The sequence below is a fragment of the Macrosteles quadrilineatus genome, unplaced genomic scaffold (genome assembly GCF_028750875.1).
Source record: "Macrosteles quadrilineatus isolate MER2022 unplaced genomic scaffold, UCM_ALF_1.0 Scaffold_6__1_contigs__length_79288215, whole genome shotgun sequence".
Lineage (NCBI taxonomy): Eukaryota > Metazoa > Arthropoda > Insecta > Hemiptera > Cicadellidae > Macrosteles > Macrosteles quadrilineatus.
In genome coordinates, this window is record NW_026542599.1 from 37796068 (window position 1) to 37810519 (window position 14452).

At 34.9% G+C, this 14452-nt stretch overlaps 3 protein-coding genes across 5 annotated transcripts in view; all 3 read right to left on the reverse strand.

Annotated features, from left to right (window-relative positions):
• LOC128996793 (peroxisome biogenesis factor 2) overlaps positions 1-14452 on the reverse strand; it is a 68240-nt gene that overhangs the window by 52139 nt on the left and 1649 nt on the right. The gene's annotated exons all lie outside the window — the stretch shown is intronic.
• LOC128996791 (3-hydroxy-3-methylglutaryl-coenzyme A reductase-like) lies at positions 80-11230 on the reverse strand. Its single transcript, XM_054422257.1, has 9 exons — positions 10893-11230; positions 10172-10366; positions 9393-9634; positions 8196-8373; positions 7433-7539; positions 6519-6723; positions 4843-5017; positions 3345-3483; positions 80-2627 (listed from the first exon to the last, which is right to left on the reverse strand). The coding sequence occupies exons 1-9, from the start codon at positions 11196-11198 to the stop codon at positions 2555-2557; spliced, it is 1620 nt and encodes a 539-aa protein (XP_054278232.1). The 5' UTR covers positions 11199-11230; the 3' UTR covers positions 80-2554.
• LOC128997466 (3-hydroxy-3-methylglutaryl-coenzyme A reductase-like) lies at positions 11927-13590 on the reverse strand (the record flags this gene model as incomplete). The annotated part of the gene is made up of 2 exons (XM_054423105.1): positions 11927-12119; positions 13469-13590. Coding segments are annotated over 2 exons (315 nt in total), but the record flags the coding sequence as incomplete, so codon positions are not given.

The following is a 14452-nucleotide window of genomic DNA, read 5'->3' on the forward strand; positions in this document are numbered from 1 at the left end:
GGTAAAGAATACTGTATGAGATGTCCAATTGCTTTGCCTCGACTTGACACTAAAGGAATACAAAAAATAAAAAAACTAGTGAATGTTTACATCATTTATTTGAACTAAGCAATAAATGAAACAACTCTATGACATTTTATTTTGAAACTATTCTACCAACTACTGATCCAAATTATGTTAAGTTATTCGGTAACGGAGACATATGAGTTTCTGACCTAATTCTAAATAAATGAAAAAATCACATCGGATCAGTAAGTACATTATTAGTCTTTATAAAGTGTGCTTAACTAGATAAATGTTATTTCAAATTAAAATTGGTTTACATTATGGCTAAAGATAAAGTATGTTACATCAGACACTTTTATATTGAAATAATAACAGAATAAATGAAAAGTACCTTCCAGGATGAAACAATAAAAATGGATGAATATACTCGTAAATAAACTATCAAACAATATAATCGACTAGAAACACAGATCCAAACAATAAAGCATGGTTTTTATATCAAACTTAACAATTTTAATATTTTAATAGAAGATTTTATAAATGTGAATAATTTTTTACATTATTTCATGCAGATAGGGTAAATCTCAAGAGAATGATTAAAATTATCTCTTTGAGGTTTTTATCATAATGCGAAATACAATCACTATAAACTGCAATAAAAAATATTAGAGTAAGGTAAAACTACATTAGCAAATATGTTTTGCTTTGTTTCTAGTTTCTACAGTAGAACCTCGCTAATTCGAACCTCGATAGTTCGAAAACCTCTATAATTAGTAATGTTTGTCTGCTCCCCCCCAGAAAACCTCTAAAATTTGAAAAATAATATACCATTTAAAGTGATTTTTACGCCTTACCTCCAAAATTTGAAGTCAACCTCTACAATTCAAAATGTGCTACCATAAGCCTCTGTAATTTGAATTCAGGACAAAAATATGCCTGTTGAAACATGAAATGACGCTCTTATTGATGTTCCCAAGATGTGTTCATTAGTCTCCGTTCTCTCAAACTCTCTACCTACACTTAAAACTGGAACCTCCATAATTCAAATTTTATTTATTCTGACCTCTATAATTCAAACTCGCTATAGTTCAGACTGTCAGACTTCCTTTGATTCGAAATATATTGTCTCTCCTCTGAAATTCGAATTAGCAAGGTTCTACTGTATAATACAAATTAACTGGTACAGTAACAATGATCTTACTAAAAGAGGATTATGCTGGGACAATTTTTTATGCTACGCAAATTATATTAATCACAAAACATTGATTATAGTAGAAACTAAACAAATTTACAGTTTTAATGCAGATATTTGGTTATGTGTGCACACTTTAATCTGGTAAACACAAGATAATGAATTCTAAAAAAAAAAAACTGTCTGTGAATAAAAACCACTCTTGAGAAACAATGTCTGTCTTTATCTTAGAATTAAGCAAAGAGCGAACCGCTAAAAAACATTCCACTTCATTTTACTCTCCAAAAAGTTAATTTTAGAGATGAAGGAAGACGTTTCGCACCAAGTTCCACAATTTTCTTCTTAAAGACTGATACAATCATCTTATATAAGACAAACACCTCAAATCATAGAGAAGTGATACTGCACATAAATAACATTAAGCAGGTTACATTTAATCTTAAACCATTGACTATTGGATACTGAAGTTGTATTAATAGTCAAAGCTTAAACCAAAGAATCTTGAGCGAAATATTGTTATAACTTTTAAACTGTTAGCAAAATTTCAAGTAGGTAAGTATAACATTTTCAAGCATTATAAAAAAATATGATAAACATTCATTTTATAAAAATATAATCAACAATGTTACAAGAATAAAGTTAAAAGTTAACTATTTCTCATATCTACTATCTAATGAAGTTATTTGGCAGTACGTTTAAATTGATATTGTCTAGCTGAGTTATTCTAAAAATGGCAACAATAATTGTTTACAACCACTAAATAAAAATGTTTAAAAAATATATTTTTTTACAATGGAACATTCCAGACATACCAAGAGAGAACAGTTATCAAATTATAACTAAATCCTAAAACCTACATAAAATACTGGTCACAGAACAACAAAAACAAACACTAGTTTTAATATTTAACAATAAACACTACAATAAGATAGCAATTTAGAAAATATTTCATATTAAAAAAGATAAAAACAGGTCCACCGAAAGGAATCTGGGGAAAATCCGTGAAATAGATACATGCACCTTTTTTAAATTAGTACACATATTGGAAAATCCAATGTTACGGTACTTTAAATTTTTATAATTTTTTTTACATTGAGTTTGAAAATAGTTAATGATTTATACAAATTAGTTCAACTTCTTTGTTTGGGGAAGACTTTTTAGGCCACAGTACTAACAAGCAAAACACATATCCCTACATGTTTAACAAGGAATACACATCTGAACAGTTTTCAACAAATTCTACATAAAACTTTAATCAAATTGTATTATTTACAAGTCATATTTACACAGTCTTAGTTTAAAACAGGTATTTTGAGCTGAGCTGCACAACACAACCAAAGTGTATCACTGGAGTCACTAGCTAGTGCACGAGGTTTGTAAAGATAAGTTGGGCGAAGAAAGATGGCTTGGAGGGGTGGTTGTAGACGATCTGGAACAAAATAACTCTTAGACACAAGTAAAGAAATTAGCTGCCTCTTTTAACATTGAGTTTGCCTGTCAATGTGGGTCTCCAAGGGCCCTGTCTGGAATGTATGTAGCAATACGGGAATCGGTGGAGTACAAGAATGAACTGTACTAAAATAAATGGCGACACCAAGATGTGGATGACATTGCTGCTTGGGTTTTACATTCCGTTGTGCTACCAACTCACCAACTAATCCTCATCTACATAATTGCTCTTAGCCACTTGTTTTGGCAACAAACAAGGCCACACTAAAAAAACAGGCCGCAATGCTCGTCAAGCATGACGTCACGATAGAAGACGGCTGCTTGTTTTTATCTTTCCTTGGAAAATAAATAAATAAATACGTACGTCATTGCCGTCTTCTATTGTGAGTCATGCTTGACAAGCATTACGGCCTGTTTTTTTTAGTGTGGCCTTGCAACAAACTATTCACCTACTGTACTTGCACATATCTGTGTTTTTGTCAGCTGTAAAAAAAAAAAAAAAAAACAATTCTGAAATAAGTTTTCTGTGTGTTTATTCTTTTCTTAAGTGATTTTTGAGCTCTGAAATTAAAAACATCTTGTTGTATGATTACTTTTTAACAGTCAAATGCTTGTCACTTAAACGTCAAACAACTAAGCCCAACACATATTGCTGTCAGTAAAGACTCATTTATATTGGTGATGTCAAAGACTGTACCTGTTATGCCTGAGGTGACTTCTCACGAGATGTCCGGCAGCGAGAGCAGACATAAGAGACAGCTCACCAGCCAACACTGTGCCACAGACGATTCTTGCTAGTGTGTTGGCGTTCTCTCCAGGGCAACTGTCGTGAGGACCTAGACAAACAATTAATGTTACCAATATAGTTCCTGTTTGAAACTGGCCTCACAGTAGATAAGTTGCTTGCCTAGTGGTTTGTATGGGACTTTGACAGGAGAGGTACTCGATCAATAGGTTAGTATATGCACATAAACCAAACAATTAAGTTTTCTCTATTTATACCACAGAGAAGTAAGTTAGAGAGGAAACTCGATTAAGGGATGACTGTGCACTTTCGGCTCTAGTATGTTGTGCCAGAAATATATTTGTGACGAGCAAGGATGAGCCTGAGTTGTGTGCCCTGTGCGAAGATTCCTATTGCACAGGGCACACAGTCTTCCTACACCATGAGAATTGTAGCTCATGAAAGTGAGGTGGCGGTGTTGGACATTGCTCTAGACACCACTTAAGTGTACCATTGAGAGGTTCCTCTGTACCTTACTTTCCTGTGTTTTTACTTATTTTTTTTTAGATTTCCATGATGGATAGTCTTCTGATTACTTATAAATATTATAATTCGTATTTACTTATTTATAGTTTACTTATTAACACTTGACAACATTCCTATCTTAGTATTTTGCACATTTCAATAGGCCTATGTTATGAGTAAATTAACTTTGAATACCTTTTTTTGATAATAATGCTATTGGTTGCAGTGACAACTAGTTTTGGATCAATTAATCAATTATTTAAGATGGGGACGCCACTATGTGCGTATTTTAACCCAAATATGAGTGAAGTATGAGTATAGGATTAGTTGCGCGATCTTGTAGTCTTGTTAGTGACTAAGGCCGACATATTCCCTAGACACAGCTGTTAATTAACAAGCCCATACAGCCAATGGCAGCTAAGGTACCAACAGTTTATTGGAATCCGAACCACATTTTTTCCTTGTAATTAACGAATTGGTCTAATTATCAGGATAGTACTGCGGATAAATCCACACCAGGGAGCATCGCATCCACAGTACATGCCTATAAATATCCACAATTTGTGACCTCCTAGTAGCTGAATTACAGGACAACGCCACCATCCCAGGTTGTTGCTGTGGCAACTAGTTTTGGATCATCAAGAAGTGATGACTCCGTTTTTCGTAATGCTAATGGCTCCAAATTGAGCCAAAATTAGTCACCACTGCATCTAATAGGATCACCATCAATAACAATACAGGTATTTAAACCACTTATAGAGAAACTTTTTGTTTTTTAAAGTTAGCTGTGGGAGGGAGTTTGGGGTTGTCATCCTAGAGGTTATGCTTGGTAACATGACTAGGATTTGGACAGTTCCTTTAAAAAAAAAAACAACTTGCAAACAGCATATAAAACACACAAATTCTAAAATATCCTGTTTTTTAGAATGTCCGAGGGTTAATTTACCTCTGACTCCCAGCATGTCCAGACAGGCAGCCTGAGCAGGTAGCTGTGTGCCGCCTCCCACTGTACCTATCTCTACTGAAGGCATGGTACATGAGATGTACAAGTCTTTGCCGTCTTCTCCCCACGGCTCCATCAGTGTCATACAGTTACTGCTGGAGACATTCTGCGCTGGGTCCTGTGACAAACGCACTGTTGTTACCAACCAGGTAATCCTGCTTTCCTCACAAAAAATCCTATAAACCAAGGCCCTTGTGCCTAGGATTATAGGATTTATTACAATCTTAACCTCCAACGTTACATAATAAAATCATTGAATTTCAATACAATTTAGACATTACATTCCCATGTAAAGATGTAGCTAGTTCCAGATAAAAAATTATTGAACTGAGCTACGGACATATAAATTACCGATTTCTGTCCAACACACCAACCAATCAACCAAGCCAAACTGAAATGAACTCATTGCAAACTATGAACTATGAACAAACTATGAATCGTTTTTATAGACAATAATTCCATATGACTTGGTTACTATAGATATTAAATAGCAACCCAGTAGACGCACAGGAAGCACTTGCCTATATCTGCTGTAGGCCTATTTCATATAATCGATTGAATACAGAAATACTCCTTTATTGATTGGATTTAAGATTGGACCACGACGAGACAAAAGTGGTCTGCAGAGTCAGCTGTAGCACTAATTCAAATGGAGTGTCTGCACAATGTTTATGTTTACACAATTTGTGTTACTATGGCAACAGTCTCGAGAGTGTAGCATTTGCCTGGGTAGAGCCTTGCTTTACAAGATGCTATGCTGTTCCTGTTTTTGAACTATGATAGAAATTATACTACTATATTAATTGAATATAAATATAGAGGAACACTATAAGGCTCTTTAGGGACTTTAAACCCAGAACATTCCTGCAACAAACCTGCAGAATATGTGAATACCCATTTGTCTGATTGTATTATGACTAAACTAGTTCCTTAAACTTGTCGGATTTATTCCCTTTTCAAATAACATAAGTTTTAACAAGGAACTTAGGTTAGCTGCAACGGGGTGGGAAAAAGTGTTTTTTTGTCAACTGTTTATATAATACAAAATAAATACATTTGCCAAACTTGATTAAAATATATCCATAAACAGACTAACAACAACAGTTTACTTGTTCTATATAAGAATAACATTGGAATTTCAAATGTACAGTTTATTTTTTCAGTAACCTTTAAATCTACCATAATGCTTCAATGGACAAAATTATTTGTTTTAAGCTTCACTTGATGGTTTTGATGAAAAGTGGACATTTTTGTTTTAAGGATAAGCACTTAAAAAGTGTCTTTTGAAAAATTGCAAAACTCCACAACATTTAACATTTAAAACAACCCCGTCCCCATGACCCAATCTAGCTGGTTCGCAAACTCATTCAAGTGTATCCAGCCCAACACGTTTATGCCAAATTTAATCAAAATCAGACCAAAATTACTCAAGTTATCCCGTTTACGGGCATTAATAAAAACATTTTAACGAACATGTTTTTGACCACTGGGGACATCAAAATGAAAAAGTAAATCGGCCCTATAAAGAAATTCGCTAATACATAGAGAAAGATAAAAATAAAGCAAAAACCTCACTAGAAGCCACTTCTTCATCTACAAACTATAATCAAGCGACTAACCTGTCCCGTAGCTATGAAGATGGCTGTTACGATGTTGGCTGCGTGAGCGTTGAAACCACCTATACTGCCTGCCACAGCTGAGCCTATCAGGTTCTTGTTGTTATTAACGTCTATCAGCCCAGCGACCGTTGTCTTCAGCACAGATGTCACAATATTGCTCGGTACCACGGCTTCACACACCACGGACTTGCCTCTGCCTTCGATCCTTAAAAAAATAATTAAAAATGACATATAAAATATAGTTTAGGGCAAAAAAGTGATAAGGCTTAAAATAGAATTCCAACATGAATGGGAGAGATTCCTTGGTGGTCTTCGGGCGACAACCGTGTCAAAATAGATGAAACACCAATGGACAGTAGACACTCACTGATCCGGCATGTTCCCGGACTTTGGCCATTAATGCTGATGGAAAATGCAGGATTATTAGCTTTCTTTAAAAATATCTGTTATAGGAAGACAGCAAAAATATCACAAATTTTACATACGGCTTACAACAGCATTCAAAAACAATTTTTTTGTTGAGCTGTGACGGGATTATGTAAGTAATTTAGTCTTACACAGACTTTTTTCTGGGTATTATTTCCACATGTTACTAGCAAGAATAAACAAAACTTATACAGTACGAATGAATGGATGAAAACTTGTACAGTACAAACCAGTAAGGATATTTCACCGTTACTGGCAAATTTTGTCTTCCGAGTGTAAAGGAACCTTTCCTATTCATGTAAGCCTACTACTCCAACAACAATGCTTAATATGTTACTTATAATCACTCTAAACTGAAGACAACAAAATCATATTTGAGATAATTTTGAAAGTTTAGACGTGATTTGAAACATCACAAAACTCTGTCGTCATCAAAGGAAACTGACATTATTAAATAAATTTTTTCTAGCTCAAAATAAAATACTTACCAGTTCACAGCAGCAGGTTTTTTATCAGAGCAAAAGTTTCCACTTAAACTGAGAACTTCCATATCTGGGAAATACTCTTGAACTGTCTTCAGGGAGACTTCTGTTCCCTGTTAACAATACATCACTAAATACAATAATAAATAATCTACAAATATGGTAAAACATCATATTCTGAACCCTTTTAATAGAGACTTTGCTCAATCTGAATATCCTTTTGACAGTTTTTACAGATGTTTGGTCACACTTGAAAACTATGATTCTCCAAAAATTATAGTAGTGTACAAACACAAGATCACTTGACAGAGCAAGGTAATTTAAAATAATGCAAGATTGAATTCAGAATGAAATCTTTGGAAAGGGAATAGAGTTCAGTACAAACACCTAAGTAAAAGACAGTTAGAGTCCAGGGACTCATATACTATACACGAAACATAACACTGAAATTTCGTCCTAATACTCGATAGGACTTGTTCAGAGAGTAGGTAAATGAGAAATGTCAGTTTCATTGTGGCTTTCTCACAAAACTGTCTTCTCAGTTCGCTGGCTAAACTCTATTCAATTTTAAAAAATTATCCTAATCAGCCTTTTGGCTTTTCTTTAAATATATTTCAGTACTAACATTTATTTTGTTACAAGTGTTCTTTTGGAGTACCCAAACAGTTGAGTGATAGCTCTGTCTTTCCCAACATTAAGTTAATTTAATCCGGACAACTTGTATCTCCAATTACAATTCATTAGCCAATAATAGAATCAACCGTCTTACCTTAGACAACATGTTCATGCCCATTGCGTCACCGGTAGTGGCGACAAACCTGACGAACAACAATCTCCCAGCAATGCGAATGTGCAGTTTGGTCAGTCGAGCGAAACGACTTGACGAGTCAAAACTGTCCTTCATCACTTGGAAGTTGGCTGGAGTCTGCATCCATGCCATCGCCTCACTGTCACAACACGACATGTTACAACAGGTATGAATGCTCTGTGTTTGACAAAAGCCATTGCTCACTTTTTAGATGAAATTTTAATATTCTTTTACTTAAAAAATAAATGTATTTACCAACAAGATTATAAGAACTAGTTTGTTTAAACTAAGGCAGTATGCGATGCGTTTGACAACTAATTAAATTTCATTTTTATGGTATAGCCTCTGGATCACTGATTTTTACAATAAAAGGTTTAAATTACCTGTATCCGTCAAGTGATCCTGGTTTGTAGTTGGTTGACTACAGCTGTTTCATGTTAATATTAACACATCTTCAGGTCAAATTCGTCAATGCATTGATATATTCCATAGAATGGTTGTCATAAGGTTTAAAGCTCCCAAAAAAATAACACATACACGTACACGAAACATTTAACACTGATTGGTTAAAACACAAAACAAAAAAGCGCGTAATTAACATCGGACACGTACAGCGCCGTTAGAGACCTATAGGTAGGTGACCTACCTTCTACCGGCGCCGTACGTGTCCGAATTTGACCTGAAGATGTGTTAATATTAACATGAAACAGCTGTAGTCAACCAACTGCGAACCAGGATCACTTGACAGATACAGGTAATTTAAACCTTTTATTGTAACTAATTAAATAGTGTATTCCATTTGTTTGATTTTTTTCAAAGAGAGCTGATTATTTTTGATACCTAAACTGAACCAAACTGTGTTTAATTAGTTATTTTTATAATTTATTGTCATACGTATTTAATTTCAAGTTGTACTTTAGCTGTTTTGTTTACCGTTGTCGCATCAAAACTTACTTAGTGAATTTTTAATAAAACAAGTGTGTGAACAAACTGCACTCAAATATTTAGTGATTGCTTCACAGCATTAAACCTTAAGAACCCAGTTCTAATACTAGAAACTGCAATAATACTGAATAATGGGTAACCTATTAAGCATGACAACTATTACTTTAAAATTGAAAATAATGAATTAGAATAAAATCTAACAGAACGACTTACCTAGCACGAGTCATGGAGGGGAATCGTACAACAGGACCTCTAGTCATCCCGTCAGCGACCACGCGACTGCGCACGCCACACTTGAGTAGTGCTCGAGCCCCACGATTGGTGGAGGCAACTAGACAACCCTCTGTTGTGGCCATGGGAACATACACCAAGCTGCCATCTAGCAGTAGTGGCCCAGCCACCCCCACTGGGACTGGCACATAGCCTATCACGTTCTCACAACAGGCTCCCAGCACCTAGAGTACAATGAGATAATAGGTGGCAACTAGAAATGTATCAGTTTTAGCCTATTAACATTCTGTACATACTTTGAGAGACTTATTACTTACTACTATACTCATACACATACTTTTGACAAAGTAGTTTAAGACTAAAAATGCAGAGCGAGTGTTAAATGGTGTGATGTGATATTTGTAGCACAGAAGACAAATGCGTTTTTTTTACTGTTTTAGCTAAACTAGAACAAAAAGAAGCATTCTCAAACTCAAAACCATTAACTCCTCTTCCCTCAAAACCTTTGAAACTATCAACTTTTTAACCTTGAACCTTGTTCCTGAAACAATAAAGACTTCAACTCTTATTGATAATTTACCTCAAACTTTTTTCCAAAATGCATGGTGCCATTTGAATCAAGAATATTTAAACACTCCTCAACAGTGATGTTTCAAATGGAAGTTCAAGAAAGAAAACCTCAATGTTGATGACTTAGTTATCAATACAATTGTATACAATTGAATACAAAATTTTAAAATTCAGTAAATCCAGCTGCCCACCTTGTTGTAGTCGTAATCACGGTAGGGCAGTTCGTCCAGCGCATGAGCAAAGTCTCCTGCGATACCAACGATCTGTCGTCTGATGCCAACGCCTCTCTCGGGGTTGTTGACTGCCTTCTCAATCTGATACGTGGGAATGTAGCCGGTCTTGACTAGAGCACGTACCTCTGAATCACTCAGTACTTCTGCGGAACCCTAAAAACAACAGTGTTGGTAAGGTGGATCCTCAAATGTAGGAAACTTCATAGTTATAATTAAATAACCCAAGAAGTGCTATGTGTCGACAACACATTTTTCCCATTTCCAAAGCCCAACCATTTCTTAGCATGTCACTAAAACAATTAAATTGCAATAACCTTTATACAGCAATAAAGCAAAAGATTTAAGCCTTGGCAAATCCATTGGCTATAGTTATAAGCTGTGTCACAAATGGGTATTTCGTATTGTTGCTAATCAGCTGTTGTCTACCGACTTAGTTTATGTTTACCTCTTTTGTAAAAGATAATTTTTGTTGAAGGTAAGTTATTATCCCTAATCGTTTTTCCATGTGGTAATTGTTCAATGTCTGCACTGCATGATTGATGTTGTTAGTTTGTATTGATTATATGGCTTTTTAGTGAAATAAGTTATTAAAACCAAGATTAGGCCTACATTTAGGCCTGAGACCATTGACATACAAACAAAAATAAAATAAAATTTAAAAACTATACTTCTTGTTCACCTTTTGTTTGTACAGAGCAACACATTCGTCCACTGGTCTCGGATGTTTCTCGTACTCGTCTTCCTCGACACCAGTCTGTACAGACTTGTCTTCTCTCATAACCTCGTTGTTGGAATTTTCTACATTCTCGGTTTGCACAGGTTTGTTCTCTGTGATGACATTGGATCGTTCGTTCGCCGCCTCCGTTTGACTGCCTCTGTGACTGGGTATCAAAGCGTTGGTTTGGACACTGACGCTGTTCTTGGAAGTGAGACCGACCTCGATCCAGCCTTCGTCTACTCCACTGTCTCTCTCTAGGGACGTCATCTGTGAATATCTGTGGCGGAGAGTTGACTCGACACTCCCTACGGAGAAAAAAGCTGTTACCATTCTCGGAATGTAAAATTATTACAGAAGTATAGTGATGGTTTACAGTACATGGTTTAGCACCTCAGCTGCGGGTAATGTAAGATAATTATTCATCAAACAGTCAATCAGCTCTCGGTGAATACCACGTGGAGGCTTTTAATCGGATATATGGCTTCAAGTTTGAGTTAAATATCAGTTTTGGCTCTCATCTCAGCTGGGAGGTTTCTCCTTTTTTTTAAGTCTTGCATTGACACTTTCAACTTTCAATACAGGATTTAAACTGTACAAGCTCAACAAAGAAGCTATCTTCAACATCTGAAGAATATACTGTGATGAGATCAATCACCAGCTTCTCTAAGCTCACATCCATATTACAGATGTCAGTTAATCACTTATAAACATCACAAACCTTGTCATAAGCTTTTTTGATCGACTATTAGTCTGTCTATCAAAACATTGAAAATATTTACTTCAAAATTCTTTTGGGAGAACTTAGAACTTTACATACTGACTTAAAAACTTACAAGCAATAAAGCTATTGATCGTGATAAGTCCATATATCTCCTCTTTGAGGCTACATACTGTGATGATCAAATGATTATAACAACCGATATACCTGACAATGAGATGGATTCCCTCCTAATTATTTTGGGGTAATGAGAATCAATAGTAATCATACTTTCGTTTTACCGCATCAATTTGTAATTAATAAAAGTTGAAAACTTGCGTTCATGGTGGCGTTCCTGCAAGGCAGCTGTGGCGGAGGACATTAGGAATTGTTCTGTAAGTTCTTCCTTGTCTTCAAAGAATATGAACTTCACTGTGAGTGCAAGGAGAAGAATCAGAATAACAATGTGATCAGCACTTCCTGTGATCCATCTAGAAACAAATGATGAAATTGAAATTAAACTTTTAACAAATCTTTATTCAAGATAACATCATGCTAATTATTACATATCCTCTTATGTGCACAGGCAGGTGTGAGGAAATCTTTAGGTACGTATCGTTTTACGATGTTATTACTGGCAAAGTCTATTCTCTGTTCAGCGTTCATTCTTATTTTTAACATAGATGCGCATAGTTATTCATTCTTCTTAATATGTATATGCTTATCCTTTTAGAAGTTAAAAATAAATTCTCAAACCGTTAGATACAATCTGAAACATTTAATATCCAAATATTAAACAGTTTCAGACAGTAAATGGCAGACAAAAAGTCCATAACTCAATTTACTTGATACTTCACTTCTTCAAGACTTGAAGCAGAATATTCATTTGCCTTGGATGGACGAAATATTAAGTGTTAATGGTGTGTAAACATTTATTAAGCCATCAACTGTCTAGATCTCTTTCTTAGATGACTTTTTACATTATATTATGATTAAAATTATATTAACATTGTGATTAGGATTGACTGTTTTAAATTCTGTTTCAGTATGCTAAATTTTGGTCCACTCCAGTTTTTCAATGGCTTATGTGAAGACTTATCCAATCAGCAATGAAAAGAATATTCAATGTAAACATTCTTTGAGATGAAATGGACCTTAAACTTTTTTATTGTTTACGATGTAAGCTGTGTGGTACTAAAGATAGATGATACTTTAAGAAGAGTTCACAGCTAAATTGAAAAGGAAGAAGTTTTATTTTTATTTTTGAAAAGAAAAGACGAGGTACATATGATTCATTAATCTACTAAGCGAAGAATTGCATTTCTAGAAGATTAAACCAATTGTATGAACTAGTGATGTATAAACCCAAGATTTCCAATCTCGAATCTCAAATCCTAAACAGGAAACTTTTTACTTGCCAGGCAAAAAATACAGGTCTTAATAAAATATTTACTATGTAATTAAAACTGATATAAATTATAAACCTGATACCAACATAATAATATGAATAATAGATCAATTTAAGAATTCAGTGGTTAATATTTATTTATGTATGAAGTTTGTAGGCTTACCTAACAAGCTTAAACCAACAGGTATCAATATATTTTTCACATATTGTACATGCATCGTTATTTTATTAGTAGTTGTTACTGTGCCTGTTGCAGTTTAGAGTATAATTTACGGGTTTCATCAGTGTTAGTTTTGAATCTTGAAACTCACCGGTCGAATCTTGAAATCAAAACTTTTCCAAAGTTTTATTGGCTTGGGATTCAGTTTTGACATCACTATTAAAGTACGACATACATAAATTATTTTATGGTTGATATTTTTAACATCTTACCTGATAAACTGCCCTTGTATAACCGCAGCGTCGTCAGTGCTGTTAGTTCCTATGTTGTCTGAGACCAACGGCAGAACTGTGTGCTCCTCACTACTTCCCTTCAATGCCCACCGACTGTCAACATATTACAACAATCATGTCATGCCAATTACCTGCACCAGATAACCTCAAGATGCAGATGTATCAACTGATTTCATATATTTATTATTTCCACTTTTAGTCTGATTTAAATTCTAAACCCTCTTAGCGCTACGGAATTTCTTACAGGACGATGAGCTATCAGCTTAAGTGTGAGCATTTCTGAGAGTGACTCTTCGTATTTCATATAGTATGCAACAATGTAGAGGACTTATTGGCTGATTGATGAACCAGTTCAGTACAAAACCTTCAAATTATCGATTGCCGGTTCATTACTCTTTTTCACTGTCGATGTACAGGGTGGCCAAAAAAAGGTACTCATAATTTCATGGCAATTAATTGTTATTTATTAGCTGTACAAACTTACTTTATCTTGAAACGATGTGCTCTACATTTTTTCCACCATTGTTTATTACATATTCCATTTGTCTTTGCATGTTTTCAACCATTCCTGAACATTGTCGTGGAGTGATGTTCATTAAAACAGATGTTAAGTTGAAGCAGCAGTTTAGATGAGTTCCCTTTTTTTGGGCCACCCTGCATAAAAGCTCTAATGTATCTCAATGCACTTACCAAGACACCAGAGGAGCCTATTTTAGACAGCCCAACATATTTTTTAAGTGTTTTCTAAGAAATTTTGTTTGCTGTAAAATTACCTTTCCCCAACCGCTGGAACCAGCATGCTCTAGCATGAAAATGTTCCCTTTTCACATTTATCTATTTTGGCAAATAAGCAGCACTCAGTCTTTGTAGTTGCTTTCAAATGACAAAGTGAAAAAACAACATTTCAGAAAGTTTAGAAATAAGTGTTTCCTTGCAGGAGACAGATCGAGCAGAAAAAGTTGT

What these genes read in the sequence shown, in the direction of transcription:
- LOC128996791 (XM_054422257.1), bottom strand. Translation starts at nt 11,198, where the DNA reads ATGACGTCCCTAGAGAGAGACAGTGGAGTAGACGAAGGCTGGATCGAG. An exon ending in AAACCTGCTGCTGTGAACTG is followed by an intron (nt 6,724 to 7,432) that starts GTAAGTATTTTA and finishes TATTTTTTTAAG; the next exon opens with GATCGAAGGCAGAGGCAAGT. An exon ending in TCTTCATAGCTACGGGACAG is followed by an intron (nt 5,018 to 6,518) that starts GTTAGTCGCTTG and finishes CGTTTGTCACAG; the next exon opens with GACCCAGCGCAGAATGTCTC.